This window comes from Suricata suricatta, chromosome 8 (genome assembly GCF_006229205.1).
Source record: "Suricata suricatta isolate VVHF042 chromosome 8, meerkat_22Aug2017_6uvM2_HiC, whole genome shotgun sequence".
In the NCBI taxonomy this organism is placed as follows: Eukaryota; Metazoa; Chordata; class Mammalia; order Carnivora; family Herpestidae; genus Suricata; species Suricata suricatta.
The window spans coordinates 109,340,580-109,357,227 of NC_043707.1; the positions used below are offsets into that span (position 1 = coordinate 109,340,580).

General features: G+C 50.9%; 1 protein-coding gene and 1 long non-coding RNA gene across 2 annotated transcripts; one reads left to right on the top strand and one right to left on the bottom strand.

Moving 5' to 3' along the window:
• Nucleotides 1–1,324: 1,324 nt before the first annotated feature.
• On the top strand, nucleotides 1,325–6,078 carry CLDN19 (claudin 19). Its single transcript, XM_029949929.1, has 5 exons — nucleotides 1,325–1,833; nucleotides 2,888–3,052; nucleotides 3,163–3,247; nucleotides 5,034–5,186; nucleotides 5,944–6,078. The coding sequence occupies exons 1-5, from the start codon at nucleotides 1,611–1,613 to the stop codon at nucleotides 5,990–5,992; spliced, it is 675 nt and encodes a 224-aa protein (XP_029805789.1). The 5' UTR covers nucleotides 1,325–1,610; the 3' UTR covers nucleotides 5,993–6,078.
• Nucleotides 6,079–13,790: 7,712 nt separating this feature from the next.
• On the bottom strand, nucleotides 13,791–14,738 carry LOC115297867. The gene is made up of 2 exons (XR_003911498.1): nucleotides 14,529–14,738; nucleotides 13,791–14,002 (listed from the first exon to the last, which is right to left on the bottom strand). It is a non-coding gene; the product is annotated as an uncharacterized LOC115297867 (long non-coding RNA).
• Nucleotides 14,739–16,648: the final 1,910 nt, after the last annotated feature.

Consider the following 16,648-nt stretch of genomic DNA (forward strand, 5'->3'; position numbering starts at 1 on the left):
CTACTCTAGGTCCCCTTTGAGTTTGGGGACCCTCGGGGTGTCCCAGGAAGTGGCTGCATAGGTGGGTCCAAGTGGCTCTGGCCTTCCCAGCACAGAGAGGGTCCGGTGGTCGGAACTGCAGGCCAACAGCGCCCACCCCCGCCCCCAGCTGCTGGCCATACCGGGGGCCCACGCAGGCCTTGGGCGGGTGCACAGGGCAGCCATTGTCTGCGCAGTGCCTGGCACCCTCTCGTTTGCATAGCCACGTGAAGAATGTGAGGGAGCGAGTCTCTTGTGGAGGGGGCCAGGCTGCAGGGGAGGAAGCCTGCGGGTGGGGGTGGGGGTTCCACAGCAGGACCCTGCTTTCCCCCAGTGCAGTCCAGGCCAGGCAGGTGGGCCGCTGGGGATGGAGGGGGCAGCCAGGAAGTGGGGGGGGGCACCGGCCAGAGTAGGAGCAAGATTGTGGCATTCCCCCTGCACCCACGCCCGGTGGTGCCTACGGGGCCAAACTGAACGTGAGGGGATTGCTAATGAGCTCGAGGAGAGTTAAACATTCCCCTGCTCCAGAGGGCTGAGCTGGGATGGGGGTGGTGGTGGGGAACTAGGAGGAACAGCCTGAACCCCAGGAATGTGCAGAGGCCAAGGCTCCCCGCTAGGCTGTTCTGGAGCTAGAGGCCAGGGCCCCGTGCCTCCGGCCCCAGCAGGGGCTGCTAACCCAGCCAGCAAGGGGATTAACAGGCTGAACGGTCTGCCTTCCTCGAGGCTGATGCCAGGAGATCAGTACTATCTCCCACCTCCCCGACCAGGCTCCTTGCTGGCTGGCAGCCAGGTCTGGCCCAGCCTTGATGGGGTCCCTCTTCTGCCCCCTCAGATCTCAGACAGACCCCACAGTGCATATTCCCTGGCCTGGTCTCCCCTGTTTTGGATACATATGCCCCCCACCCCCAGAACCCGAAATTCCCTCTCCCTGACATCCCCTCCCAGCCCAGTCTCTCCACATCTGGCTTTAGAGCCCTCTCCAAGAAGTTCTCCCTGATGTCTAACTCTAGTCTTACCTGCTGCAAAGTGTAATTCCATTTCCTTTCTGTCCTACAGTCAGAGGACAGAAAACCCAAGGGGCAGGTCCGCCAAGCAATAGCAAAGTCCATCATCTCAGGGCTGGCGCTGGGGCAGGAATTAGAACTGTAGGACATTTGCATGGTTCCTAAAGGGGGTTCCCTGGCAGGAAGGCCCTGAGGGCAAGCAGGGTCACTCCTCCCAGCCCCTCCCCTCTCTATCCCTGGGAGGCGGGGCCAGGGCACCCACCTGGGCCATGGCCCCGCCCCCCACCCCCAGGGGGCTGGCAGGAGCTTTTGCTGGGGACCCTGCTCTGGCTTAGGCAGCTGCTGTGGGCGGGCCCCTGGCCTTCCCAGCCCCTCGGCCTCCCCCTGCATTCTAGAGCCCAGAGCTGCTGCCTTTGCCGCCGCCGCCGCTGGGCTGCCACCTCTCCTTCTCAGCCACCGGCCACTCGCTGCTCTCCCACCCCCCACCCAGTTGTTTCTCTCATCAGGCCATGACCCCAGCCTCCCCAGGGACCCTGGCCCAGCCCTGAGCCCCAGGACCTCCAGTCCCCTCCTTTCCTCCCCTCGGCCATGGCCAACTCAGGCCTCCAGCTCCTGGGCTACTTCCTGGCCCTGGGTGGCTGGGTGGGCATCATCGCCAGCACAGCCCTCCCACAGTGGAAGCAGTCCTCGTACGCGGGCGATGCCATCATCACGGCCGTGGGCCTCTACGAAGGACTCTGGATGTCCTGCGCGTCCCAGAGCACCGGGCAGGTGCAGTGCAAACTCTACGACTCACTGCTCGCCCTGGAAGGTAGGTGTCCCACCAGCCGAGGGGGTGGGGGGCGAGGGGTGAGCTGTAGGGAAAGGGGGAGTCTGGAGAAGGCTTGCACACAGTCTGCCCCCTGCGCTGGGCCTCATTCGGCAGCCCCTACACCTGTGCGTTTAGAAAATCCAGGCCAGCGTGGTGCCCCGTGGAGGGCAGGGGCTTGAGGCTCTGACAGCCAGGAGTTCAGATCCCAGCTCTACCCCTGTTACCTTAAAGGAGCCGCTGCCCCTCGCTGTGTTCTGGTGTCCTCATCTGTAGAAGGGGAGCACTAGGACGGTGGCAGGGTTAGCGGAGAGGGGTGCCTGGCACTCAGAGGCTCGTTCCCCTCCATTTCTCCCCATACTGCGTCTGCAGAGACACCTTCGTGCCAGGCCTGCCCCTTGACACGCGTGTCCCCATTTGGGTGCGCCGACCCACACTACGCACATGCCTGTGCATCTGGCGTTTGGGAGCTTAGGTCCCTCTCCTTCTCCTTCTCCTCCTGGGGTGTGGAGTTGCACCTGACAAGCTGACTTATGTAAACAGGCCACTGCAGCTCTGTCCCTGGCTCAGGGCCAACCCACCCACTGTCTGCCCAGGGTCCCACAAGGCCTGAGCTGGGCAGGTATCACATAGCACCCCCTCCCCACACCCACCCAGGCAGATCACCTGCCTCCTGCAGGGACCCAGATGCCCTGGGCTGCCTGTGGCCCAGGACTGATCTGGGTGCACGTGTATGCCTGTATGCCTGCCACGGGCAGTGACCCCCTCTGCTTGGAAGGCGGCAGGCCAGACCCCAAAGGGAGGCCGCCTGCAGAGAGCAGCAGATGAAAGAACTCAAACCTCCCTGAGGCTACAGTCTCCTGGAGGGGCCTGGAGGGGGGAAAAGAGGGGGTGAAAGTGAAGCTTGGGCCCACAACCTGTAATCACCTGTGTCCTCACTGCTGCAGGTGGCTGCCCAGGAGGAGCTTTCTGCTCCTGCTCTGGCCCCTCCCATCCTGGGCTCCTCCTATGCCCCCACTTCTCTGGACACCCGCTCAGTCCCTCCCACCCTGCCCAGGTCACATCCAGTCTGCCCGAGCCCTGATGGTAGTGGCCGTGCTCCTGGGCTTTGTGGCCATGGTCCTCAGTGTGGTTGGCATGAAGTGCACCCGAGTTGGAGACAGTAACCCCATCGCCAAGAGCCGCATAGCCATCTCTGGGGGTGCCCTCTTCCTCCTGGCAGGTGAGTGTCCCTGGCTCCCTCCCCACCCTCACAGCCATGGCAGGTGGCCCCACATTGGGTGGCCGGCTGGGGGCCAAAGCAGAGCTGAGCCCGCCCTCCTTTGTCCTTAGGCCTCTGCACTTTGACAGCCGTCTCGTGGTATGCCACCCTGGTGACCCAGGAGTTCTTCAACCCCAGCACACCTATCAATGCCAGGTGGGTGCCAGGGCACGGCTTGGGCCAGGGGACAAGCTGGGCCTCCCGCTCCACTGCCTTTGTCCAGCAGGACACTTGGAGGGAGAAACAGGGCTTGAGCCCTGAGTGCCATCACCGAGAAGCTCTCTGGAGCAGGGAGCTGGGCAGGGTGTGGCTGGGCCCTCAGAAGGGGCAGAAGGCTTGTGGAGGGCACTCCAGGAGCTAAGCAACCTGGATCCGGTTTAAATCCCAGCTCTGTGTGTGCTGGTTGTGTGAAGGGCAAGTTCCCTAATCTTTCTGGGCCTGGTCTCCCTGTAAAATGGAGCTGGGACCTAAGGACCCAGCTCACACGTGGTTGTGAGGGCTCAGTGAAATGCAGGGAGGACTTAGCACCATGCCAGGGCCCTGGAGAGCACTCAGCAAACCTGTTGCTGCAATTCCCACAGCAGGTGCTTTGAGCTGGGAGATGGAGACTGGAGAAGCAGTAAGGGCAGATGTGGGGGGCCCTTACAGCCATAGGAGGATTTGGCTCCCCATCCTGAGGTAGAAGGCAGCCAACAATCCTGCCTGTGGCATGCAATGTGGTGGGGAGGGGATAATGCCAGTAAAATGCAAAGGTCTGGAGCGGGGCTTGAGGCTAAAGGCTTGCAGTGAAAAATACATTCAGAGATATTTAGGAGCTAGAACGACCAGGACTGGTAAGGCCGAGGGTGTGAGGGCAGAATAGGGGGCTCTGTGAAGAGCCTGGGCCCATCTGGCTCCAGCCTCCCCTTTCAGCTGTGCCAGAGTAGAGAATGGGACAGGCTCAACCCCACACATCCTGAAAGACCTTGGGCCCTCCTGTGGAGAAGAGGGAAAGATGCTGGGGCCGTCGCAGTCTGGAAGGCTCCCTGGAGGAGGCAGCGAGAGGTGTGGCAAGAAAGAAGAAGGAGACCTCAGGCATGGGGCTTGTTCCCTGGGGCTCGCAGCTCTAGCCACCACGAAGGTCTACGAGCAGGAGGCAGCTCAGCTCAGAGACAGACGCCAGCCTGGCACTGGTTCCTTATCCCTCCAACATTTCCCAAGACACCCAGTATGCTGGCCCTGTACTGGGCCCTGGGGACACGAGGAACCCGGTGCTCTCTGCCCTGGAGGCGCTCCCTTCTGCTCGGGCAAGCCGGGAGCTGAACGGCCACCCAGTGAGAGTAAGGGTCAGGCACAAGGGGTCAGGGAAATTCCCTGGGAGGAGGTGGAGTCTGAAGTGGGCCCTGAAGGCACAGACGGGGACCCTCCAGGAGGGGGCGCCTCACGCAAAAGCATGGGGGCGGGGGTCCTGGGGGCGCTGCAGAGAGAGGCCAGGCTGGCGACGGGACGCAAGGCGGGGAGACCCGGGGCACCAGGTGGAGGGGCCTGCATGGGCCAGAGGAGAGCGGGCCGCCCGGCTGGGAGTTCTGTGGGCCAGAGGGTGACGGAGAGAAAGATGGCAGGGACTGCCCTGCTCCTCCCCACGGGCCTCGGCGACCCTCCTAGACCCCCTCCTCTGGCCAGATGAGGAAAGGGGCCCGAGTGCGCACGCAGAGCAGGCCGCCCTGGGCCTGGATCACCCTGGGCGGTGCGGCTGTGCTGGGGCGGATGTCGGTGCGGGGGAAGAGGGGGGCCTGGCATTCATCCCAACGTATCCAGAGAGACCGGGGGAGGCTTGGGAGGCCCCTGGTCTCAGCTCCCCACACCCTGCGCACTCCGCGGGGGATGGGCGTGGGCTTGGGGGGGCCCCGGGGCAAGGCAGGCTTGCAACCAGCTCTGACGGCGTCCTCCCTGCCTATTGCAGGTACGAGTTCGGCTCGGCCCTGTTCGTGGGCTGGGCCTCCGCCGGCCTGGCCATGCTGGGGGGCTCCTTCCTCTGCTGCACGTGCCCGGAGCCCGAGAGAGCCAACAGCACCCCGCAGCCCTACCGGCCCGGCCCCTCGGCTGCTGCGCGAGAGTACGTCTGAGCCCTGCACTCCGCCGGCCCTGCGGCACCCTGGGCGGGGCTAGTAGGGCACAGTGCGTCCCTCCCTGAGCTCCGTTAGGGCTCGGAGCAGCTTATCCCCACATAGGCACTCACCCTGCCCTCTGAGACTCAGAACCAGACGCTCAGAGGGAGGCCAGAGGCATGACCCAGCCCGCAGGTGCGCACGCAGTTGAGGTGCCGGCAGGGACCTGCCTGCATCATGCACGGGCACCGGATATTTCCAGCCCAGATGCCGTCACTTTAACGGGCCGCTTATTTACTTGCCACAGGGCTATGTGAGTGCCTACTCCGTTCCGGGCCCTGGGGACACAGCCACAAAGGTGGACCTGGTGCCCCACGCCCTGGGGAGGCTAGAACCTGTCCCCTTCCCAGGCTGACAGGCTTCTCACAGCAACCCCATAAAGGGGGCAGTGCCAGCATGATGAATGTCCCCATGTTATACACGAGGAAACAGGTGCAGAAAGACCATGAGGTTTGGTCAACCCACTGTCCTTGGGTTCAGGTCTCAGACTCTTCCGGTAGTCCCAGCACCACGTGCACACCCACACACATGGCCAGGCCTGAACGTGTCACCCCGACTCCCAGGAATGGGCCCCTGGTTGGGCTGCTGTGAGAGCCCAGGTCTGCCCACACTGACCAGTTCCTGCACCTGGGCCTGAACCCCACAGCCCCTGCCCCGCCCTGACGCTCACCCCACTAACCAGCTCTCCTCTCTTTTGACTTTCAGACCAGTTGTTAAATTGTCCGCCTCCGCCAAGGGTCCCCTGGGTGTGTAATGTCCAGGTCCCCAACCTGTCCCCCCGCCACACCTAGACTGTGTGATTGGTAATTTTTGGAAAGAGAAGTGAACATCTAGCCTCAAGTGTGGCATGCTTTGATCTGTCCCTGGCATGGCTAACGGTGGGTCCCTGGGTACTTGGGCATAAAGATGGGGAGACAGATGTTCAGGGTGGGTTACACAGCACCTCCAGTGCTGATAGGGGCTCCAGTAAACTCCTCAGCCTGGCTCTGACCTCAGAGCCACCTTCCCCTTGTCCTCCTCTGCCAGCTCTGACTTCCCTCCAACACCTGTCTTGTGACCACATCTCTCATCACGTCACCACATCCCAAGGATGCAGCCCAGCCTTCTCCGCCAAGCTTGGCCTGAGGGAAGTGAAGTCTGACAAGATGGAGGGACATGCTCCCTGGGAGGTCAGAGATGGGAGGAGAGGAATGAGCAGCGGAGGGGCTATGGGATTGCGGGCTCAGGGCCCTGGCTGGGTAGCTGCTGCATACCCACAGGGCACCTCAGGAGAGGTCCTTTCCTGCAGCCTCTGGCTAGAGGGGTGTGCAGCTGACTCCGCAGGGGTTTACACAATCCCATCCCCCAAGTTGTGAGTGAGAACTCCAAGTCTGTCTGGGGGCTGGAAGCTATAATACATCAGTTCTTGCCTGCTTTCAAGTCACCCGGGGATCTGGTGCCCAGGCTCTACCCCGGACATCCAGACGGAATCGGCCTGGGGTGGTCCTGGCACTGAGTTCAGGCAGCTCCTAAGGGACTGTGCTGTGTGGGCACCTCTGTGAGGCCTGAAGCTTAGGGCTGTTGGGGCCACGTTTCTTACCACTGGGAGGGGATCTGCATCAGATAGAAGAGAGGGAAGCCCTAAATCCCTCTGCCTTTCCTGCGACTGGGCTGCTCCATGAGATTCCCACATCCTCTCAATAAGTACTCCTTTTTTGCTGAAATAGTTTTGACTTCTGTCACCTATAGCCAAAAGAGCCCTAACGACACCAACTTTGGAATCCAGAAATTGTGTCTGTGAGGGCTCCTGTCACGGGCACTGGCTGAGCAGGGTGGGATGTGGAGCCCGGAGGCACCACCTCTCCTGGTCCTGCAGGACCTCTCTCCTATCCCCAGCCAGGGATCTGGCAGCCCCTGCTATCTGGTCACAGGGCGGTTGGCCAGGAAACCGTGTATTCTCTTGAAGGCTCAGGGTCCACCAAGGCTTGGGACATGGTAGGAAAGCATTGGGATAGAATATGTGGGCTGAGTTTTGGGGATGGGCTGCGGGAGAGATGAGCTGCATGCCAGTGAGGGGTGGGGTGGCAGGGGACAGGACTCTGGTCCTTCGTGACAGGATATCCTTTCTGCCTATAGAGCCAGGGGTTGGAGAGTTGGAGACAATCCTGGCACAGAGCGCAAGACACTGATTAACAGCACAGTAGGACCCCAGCGGTGGGTAGATGTCTGGGGAAAGTTAGAGGGATATAATGCTGAAAGTGTTTGGGAAGCCTGGTCCCCCAGACGTCTCCTGAAGCAACCTTCCTCAAACATCTACATCAAGGTCACCTGGGCTGCCAATTTAAGGCAGAGCCAACTTTCCAGGCCTCCTGCCTGGGCAACTGTTTACTGTCCCAGCCTCAGGGCTAGAGGACTGGGCAGAGCCCCAGGAAGGGGGTCAAAGGGCATGATCCTAAAGATTTTGCTGAGGCTTATTAGCACAGTCCTCCCAAGAATGAAACTGGCAGGCCAGAAAATACAGTTTGCAGAGGACCTGTGTTCTCGGTGGCGAGGAAAGCCCAAGCAGCACGGCAACCGAAGGTGCTCAGTGTAGGGGAGTGAGGCAGGGGCACTGGAGTAGCTGACCTGGGGACCCACCCACTGCCTGCATCCGAGAACATGGTATGGACTGAGTATTAGATGGTGTCAAGGAATTATGTTTTGTGTTTTTAATCCTGATCTGTTAGAGGTCCTCACTGACATGATAGAATGGCTGGATTTGCTTCAAAATACTCTGAAAAAAAAAAAACCCATAAAACACTCTAAGAACAGAAAGGTCAGGGGCAGAAGTTTGGTAAATGCCAGTGATGCTTCAGGGTTCACTCTGCTCTGTTTGTGTGTAGGTTTGCAAATGAAAAAAAGAAAAGGTTGAACATACCTGAAAGTTTTGCTGGTTGAACAATTTAGTCCCCCCTCACTGACCCCTGGAATAAGGGTGATGAGTACTCTAGAGATTCTTGCTACCAGGAAATCTGTTAGAAAGACGCTCAGGCTCCACCCCAGACCAGGTAACATGCGCTCTGCATTTTAATGAGATCTCTGGGTGGTTGTGCACACAGAAATTTGGGGACCGCTGACCTAGGCTCGTGGGGGAAGAGCCAGAGGGTGTGTAGGTCTCCTCCATGGTTTGAATACTGGATACAGTGAAAGCAGTTCAATTTATGATTTCATCTACAGGCGGCAAGATTATAGGAAGCCACAGCTAATCTGATCTAGGCAAAACCAGAAATGAATGGATAACAACCCAAAGTAGTGCCTTCTGACTTTTTCTCCTCATAGAGCACATAAAAATAATATTTGGCTCAATTTATGAGAACATTACAATTTTATTCTTGACAATAGTCCTGTTCAAAACAACTAACAATGTTGGGGAAAGGGTAAAGAATTCTTCAAAGGGCATCAAAGGGCGACACAATGCTATAATTTACCAAGTCAAAACCTGAGAAGCACTCCCTTTTGTCCACACGGTGGCCCACTTGGGTCACCACAAGCCGAGTCGTCCTTGGCAGCCGGTCTGAGGATGAGTTACATATAAGGGGGCTGAACAAATAATAATAAACATACTGAAGATAATGGGAGCCAGGCTTCTGTCAGAGGATCAATTTATGAATATGGAAATAGGGATGATTTGAATAAATCCTTTGGTGTTGGATTGGAACTGGGGGTATCTAGATGAACACCTGGCTTTTAATGTATTTAGATAAATATTGAAATGGCTTTAGTTGCGTATCAGTAGGCACATGTGTGTGAAATACATATGTACATATATATCTATGAGTTCTATCCCCTAGAAAAGCCTAGAGACAATGACAACCTAGTAGCAAGATACACATACTTGGATTTCTGAATACCATTCTCTGTTAATAGGTACCAAAGCTCCATGGAGAAAAGACTGACTTGAGGACTAGGGTAAAGAAAGTTCAAAGTAAGCCTGGAGAATCTTGATGTCTCAGAAAGGAGGAAAGTGCTCAAGGAATAATGGAGATACGACCAAAGGATACAGAAGCCAGATTAAAGGGATTCCCGTTCACTTTATCTGGGAAAATTTGAGCATCCAAATAAATAACGGTAGTAATGGATTTTACTTTGGTTAATAAAAATAGGAATCTGTTAGTCCATAATGATGTGAATAATTAAATGTTAGGGGAGAAAAAGCTCTATAGTGAAATGACAACTAATATAATTTATTAACTAGTAAGTGTAATGAGGCAAGTCAGAATTGTGTGTCCCTTGATATAATGCATTGGGAAGAACACAGCATCATTTCTGTGATATTCCTGCTAAAGGTACACAAATAGAACCTACTTTTGACAAGACAGAAAAATCCAAACTGCCTGCACGCTTCCAAACTGTCCACGTGATGAAAGACAAGAAAAGACAGGAGATTGAAGAGATATCACAACTAAATGCAGGGAGTGATTCTGGACTTAAAAGGACGCTCCTGGGATGACTAGTGAGATCTGAATGGTGTCTGAGGTTTAGATAGTAGTGCCATTTCTGAATGTGATCGTTTCCTGTAATTTTGCAGGACAGTGTCCTTGTATTTTAGGAAATACACCCTGAAGTGCTAAGAGAATAATGAAGCATCAGAAAAAAACATGCATAGATACACCTGAAGAGGGCTACAAGGCAGATATCTGCAGTATAATATTAATCGGGCAGTCTAAGTGAAGGCATTACTGGAAATTGCACTTTTTGCAACTTTTAAGTTTGAAATTATTTCAAAAAGGAAGGTTAAAAAAAAAAAGTACATGGAGATGCTGATCTTCTCAGAAGGTACTTGAAACTCCACGCAGGGGTGCCTGGGTGGCTCAGTCAGTTGAGCGTCTGACTTCAGCTCAGGTCATGATCTCATGGTTCGTAGGTTCGAGCCCCGTGTCAGGCTCTGTGCTGACACGTAGCTCAGAGCCTGAAGCCTGCTTCGGATCCTGTGTCGCCCTCTCTCTCTGTCCCTCCTCTGTTCACACTCTGTCTCTCAAATAAATGTAAAAAAATTTTTTTTAATTAAAAATCTGTATTTTGCCATCATTTTTGAAAGGTGTTTTCACTGGGTATAGAATTTAGGGTTGACTCACCTCCTTTCAGTAATATATAGATGTCATGTCATCCTAGTGTCTTTTTGTCTTTTTCTTTTGAGAGAGAGAGAAAGGGAGAGAGAGAGGGAGGAAGGGAGGGAGAACCCTAAGCAGGCTCCATGATCAGCAGAGAGCCCAATGCAGGGCTTGATCCCATACCCCTGGGATCATGACCTGAGCCAAAATCAAGAATCAGATGTTCAACCAACTGAGTCACCCAGGGATCCCATAGCTTATGTAGTTTTTAAAAAGCCTGCTTTGGGGTGCCTGGGTGGCTCAGTCGGTTAAGCCTCCGACTTCGGCTCAGGTCAGATCTCACATTCGTGGGTTCGAGCCCTGCGAGAGGCTCTGTGCTGACAGCTCAGAGCCTGGAGCCTGCTTCCAGTTCTGTGTCTCCTTCTCTCTCTGCCCCTCCCCCTCTCATGCTCTGTCTCTCTCTGTATCAAAAATAAATAAAACATTAAAAAAAAATTTTTTAATAAAAAGCCTGCTTTACCCATTTTTGTTCCTGTTTCTATCTCAGGTTGCTTTCAAGATTTTCTCAATCTTTGGTTTTCACAAGTTTGACTATGAAGGGCCTGGGAATTTTTTTGTGTGTTTATTCAGCTTGGGGGTATTCTGAGCTTCCTGGATCTGTGGTTATTATATTGATTTTGGAAAAATTTGAGCCAGTATTTTTTCAAATACTTCTTAAGCCGTATTTTTCTGTCTCATCTACTGCTTCAATTACCTACTTGATATTTTGGCACAGCTCTTAAATACTTTGCTCTCTTATACTGTTTCCATGTTTTCTGTTTCAGTTTGGTAATTTCTACTGACCTATCATCAAGAATTCTTTCCTCTGCTGTGTCATGTCATTTGATGAGCACATTAGAGCAACTCATTTCTTCCCCCTCCCCCAATTTGTTTTATGTCCATTTGTTTTTGAGAGAGATAAAGAGTGAGCAGGGGAAAGGCAGAGGAGACAGAATCCCAAGCAGGTTCTGTGCCATTAGCAGAGTTTGATGTGGGGCTTGAACCCATGAAGTGTGAGATCACCTTAGCCGAAACCAAGAATTGGACGCTTACCTGACTGAGACACCCAGGATTCCCACAACTCCTCATTTCTGAGAGTGGGTTGCTGCTGCCTTGTGCTTAATTTGAGACCTGGAATCCAGGGAATTTTGGTGTTCCTCAGCATTTACCCCTCCCTAAATGCCTGCACCACAGAGGGAGTCCCTCTCCAAACTCTTGCCTGTCCCCAGCAGTAGCTTGTCATTGTTTACAATGCAAGGCTCACGTTGGTGGCAGGAGAGGTTTCTCATTCCTCCTGCTCCAGCCTTCGCTGTAGACAGGCCCTGTGCACCTGAGCCTCAGGATAGGGCTTTGACGTCCACACACAGCATCTGACCTCTCTGTTGGAATGGTGCTGGGTCTTAGGTGGGAGTGAGTTTCCTGCCCTCCCACCAGGCAACAGACTTCTGTTCCCTATCAGTCCAGGATCTTGGTCCTGAAAGGATTTTTACTTTCTTCTAGTGGCAGGCAGCATTTATTTCTAAGCACCTCTGAAGTAGGCAACCTTTCTATACACCAATAATGAAGCAGTGGAAAGAGAAATCAAGGCATTGATCCCATTTACAATTACACCAAAACCCATAAAATACCTAGGAATAAACCTAAAGGGTGAAAAATCTATACACTGAAACAATAGAAAGCTTATAAAAGAAATTGAAAACACAAAAAAATGAAAAATATTCCATGCTCATGGATTAGAAGATCAAATATTGTTAAAACATGTATAGTACCCAAAGCAATCTACATATTCAATGCAGTCCCTATCAAAATAACAGCAGCATTCTTCACAGAGCTAGAATACACAATCCTTAAATTTGTATGGAACCTGAAAAGACATGGAATAGCCAAAGTAATCCTGAAAAAGAAAACCAAAGCTGGAGGCATCACAACTCCCAACTTCAGGCTGTATTTCTCAGCTGTAATCATCAAGACAGTATGGCACCAGCACAAAAACAGATGCATAGATCAGTGGAACAAAACAGAGAACCCAGAAATAGACCCACAAACATTTGGCCAACGAATCCTTGATAAAGCGGGAAATATCCAATGGAATAAAGACAGTTCATCAGCATATGGTGTTGGGAAAACTGGAAGGGACATGCAGAAGATTGAACCTGAACCACTTTCTTACACCATACACAAAAATAAACTCAAAATGGATGAAACCTAAATGTAAGACGAGAAGCCATCAAAATCCTAGAGGAGAAAGAGGGCTAAAATCTCTTTAACACTGGCCACAGCAACTTTTTACTCAATACCTCTCCAGAGGCAAGTAAAACAAAAGCAAAAACAAACTACTGGAACCTCATCAAGATAAAAAAACATCTGGACAGTGAAGGAAACAATCAGCAAAACTAGAAGGCAACTGACAGAATGTTTTCGGAAAAGATATTTGCAAATGACATATTTGATAGTGTCCAAAATGTATAAAGAACTTATCAAACTCAACACCCAAAACCAAATAATTCAGTGAAGAAATGGGCAAAAGACATGAATAGACACTTTTGCAAAGAAGATATCCAGATGGCTGACACATGAAAAAATGCTCAGCATCACCCATCATCAGTGAAACACAAATCAAAACCACAATGAGATATCACGTAACACCTGTCAGAACGGCTAAAATTAACAAACTCAGGCAACAGCAGATGTCGGTGAAGATGTGGAATAACAGGAATGCTTTCGTACTGCTGGGGGAATGCAACTGGTACAGCAACTCTGGAAAACAGTATGGAGGTTCTTCAAAAAATTAAATATAGTACTACCCTATGACCCAGCAATTGTACTAGTAGGTATTTATCCAAAGGATTAAGGTGTGCAGTTTCAAAGGGGCATATGTACCCAAATGTTTATAGCAGAACTATCAACAATAGCCAAACTATGAAAAGAGCCCAAATGTCCATCAACAGATGAATGGATAAAGATGTAGTATGTATATACAATGGAGTATTACTCAGTAATCAAAAAATCTTGCCCTTCGCAACAATGTGGATGAAACCAGAGTGTATATGCTAAGCACAATTAGTCAGAGAAAGACAAATATCATTTGACTTCACTTGTACATGGAATTTAAGATACAAAGCAGATGAACATAAAGGGAAGCAAAAAAAAAAAAAAAAAAGAAAAAAACCAGGGAGGGGGACAAAATGACAAAATATAAGACTCTTAAATAATAGACAACAAATGTAGGGTTGCTGGAAGGGTGGTGGGGGGGGGGCTGGGGGCTGGGCTAAATGAGCAAGGGGCACTAAGGAAGGCACTTGCTGGGATGAGCACCGGGTGTTCTATGTAGGGGACGAATCACTGAAATCACAGAAAAGGATTTCACTAAATAAATGAAATCATTATCGCACTACATGCTACTTGGATCTAAATTTAAAAACAAAACCAACCTTTGGGACTTACTTCGTTTTCATCGCTTTTGCATCTTCTAATATTCCAATAGGATCATTTTGTTTTGCTTATTAAATGCAAGTCTCCTGCTTGTCAGTGCTCTCCATTTTTGTCTCAAAATGTCTTTTTACCTTCATATCCTAGTGTGTATAGGAATCCTAGGTTGGCCAGTATTTTCTTTCAGATCACTCAAGACAGCATATCAGTTTTAAGGCACCCACTTTCTGTTGAGAAACCAGATGTCAGGTTTAATGCTATTCCTTTCAAAGTAATTTTTTTCCCCTCTGGACTCCTCTTTTGTCCTCTAAGATCTGTGGTGCAGTTATTGATGTGTTTAGATGTGGATATTTTATCTAAGTTTTGGGCTTCTTGATTATTTTCTTGTGTCTCCTTCCCCCTAATCATCCCTAAGTCTCAGCCTTTCTTTTTTTTCCCTTTCTTCTGCGGCTTCATAGCCTGCTTTTCTTACTCTAGCTTTTCTTCTCTACTTTCCAATCTTTAGATTCTGTTCATTATACATGGTTTCTTTCAGCTATCTCCCAGCTAACTAATTCTACCTTCAGTTGTGTTAACCAGCTTTTAAATCTACTGATTTCTTTGGTGAATATTTTTTTGCTTTCAGATTGCCACAGGGTTAATTTTTAAAAATCTGATCTAATTATAGTTTCTGGTTCCCTTCTTTATTGCAGGTTGTGAGGATTTCCATAAGAAAGTATCACAGCCTGGGTGGCTTAAGCAACAGAAACTTACTTCCTCACGTTCCTGAAGGCTAGTAGTCCAGATCCTTGATCTAGGTGTCGGCGGGATTGTGTTTCATTTTGAGGTTTCTCTTCTGAAATTGTAGGCGGCTTTGTCTTCCTCTGGTGTGTTCAATGGTCCTTCAGTTGTGTGTATGCCCATGTCTTAATCTTTCTATAAGGACACCGGTTCCATTGGATTAATGCCTACCTCAATGACCACATGTGACCTCAATTACTTGTTTAAATACCTGTGTGGAAATAGTCACATTCTGAGGTACTGAAGATTAAGTAAGAGGTCAATGTATAAATTTGAGTAGGAGAGTGACACAGTTCAACCCACAACACCTAAAATTTTCAAGTTACTTCTTTAATCTCCACCAAATATAGTAAACATGACTGTTTCACTTTCTGTGTTCACTGTTATCCATTCAGGACTTGAGATTTCTGGGTGCCCATGTGACTCCAAGTCAGGCTATAATCAGCTGTTGGAGGTCCACAACTCAAAGCATAAGGCAGTTCCCAGGGGTTCTCACAGTTGGCGGGGCTGGACTCCTCTCCCTCCAGCATTATACTACTGCCTCTTCCAGATCAGCCCTCGCCTCTTAGTTGCCTCTTCCAGATTTGCAAACATATCCAGGGAAAAAGTAGCCCTGAGTATCATTTTGCTACATTACCACCACCATCTTCCTGAACCTAGCCTAGGAATCCAATATTTTGTTGGTTTTGGTAAGATTTTAGAATATACTTTGTCTAATGTTCTTACCTGTCTTCCATAGAAGAGTTGGTCCAGGAGGTCAAGAACTATCTTTTCAAAGGGCTACCATATGATTTTAGAGTACATTTAAAAATTATTACTGGGGCGTCCGAGTGGTTCAGTGGTCTCTCTCGGATTTCAGCTCAGGTCATGATCTCACAGGGATTGCACCTGCACTGGGCTCTGCAGGGAGCCTGCTCTTTTGTTTTTTTCCTGTGTTCCCTCTGCTACAGCCACATAAATATTCTCATAAAGGGATGTGAGATACTTGTAACTGTTTTTTTAAATCTTCTTTAAGGTTTTATTTCCGAGAGAGAGCGCGAGTGGGGGAGAGGCAGAGAGGGAGACAAGCTGAAGCAGTTCCAGGCTCCAAGCTATCAGCATAGAGCCTGACACAGGGCTCGAACCCACAAACTGGGGCATCATGACCTGAGCTGAAGTTGGATCTTTGAGCCACCCAAGCGCTCTGAGATACTTGTAATTTTTTAATTTTTTTATATTTGTTTATTTTTGAGAGAGCACAAGTGAGGGAGAAGCAGCGAGAGAGGGAGACACAGACTCTGAAGCAAGCTCCAGGCTGTCAGCACGGAGCCCAATGTGGGGCTCAAACCCACGAACCATGAGATCATGACCTGAGCTGAAGTCAAGGTGCTTAACCCACTGAGCCACCCAGGTGCCCCTACTTGTCACTGTTAAAGGCTGGAGCACTAGGCTCAAAATTAAGGGTCAAAAACTAAAGCAGAGTTGTCAAAATAGGAAACCACTGCTTCTGCAGAACACTTGTCTTCCTCAGCTGCACCCTCCGCAAGCAAAGTGTGGACTTCTCCCAATTCTCATGCAAGTGCCATCTGACTGCCGGACCAGGCACTAAACCTGCCTCCTAGCTGAAGAACGAACGCTTTGGCTGGGTTGCCTTAAGAGAGCCATCTAATTCTTGCATATGTCGAAGGCATTCATAAAGTGCTGGGCAACAGAACACAAGACAAACACACATCAAAAAATGCGTAAGTAGTTTTGTTCACAACATCGGTATCAAGACTGCACTGCAGGAAACTTCCTTCCATGCCCTGGCAGCTTGGTGCTGAGTGGAGTTCCTAGGAAAGATAACTCGGTGGTACCACTCTTGCTGCTCGGTGAGCACTGCCCTCTGTAAACAGCTCACTACAGCAAAACAAGCACTGAATGGTATTTTCGTAGAGCAAAAACGCTTTTCAGATTTGTCAGCAAAAACAGTAACGTAGGTCTTTCCTAAAGACAAAGTAGTATAACGTGAACTTCTGAAAAGTGAGGAACACCTGTATTGGATATTTAACCAGTATCGTTGGTGTGGTCATTTCCATGATAACATTATCCTAACTGTGTAATTCTAAAACATA

Excerpts from the sequence above, each read along its gene's own strand:
- CLDN19 (XM_029949929.1), top strand. The coding sequence starts at position 1,611 with ATGGCCAACTCAGGCCTCCAGCTCCTGGGCTACTTCCTGGCCCTGGGT. Across the intron at positions 3,053-3,162 it reads TGCCCTCTTCCTCCTGGCAG|GCCTCTGCACTTTGACAGCC; the intron begins GTGAGTGTCCCT and ends CTTTGTCCTTAG. Across the intron at positions 5,187-5,943 it reads CCCTCGGCTGCTGCGCGAGA|ACCAGTTGTTAAATTGTCCG; the intron begins GTACGTCTGAGC and ends TTTGACTTTCAG.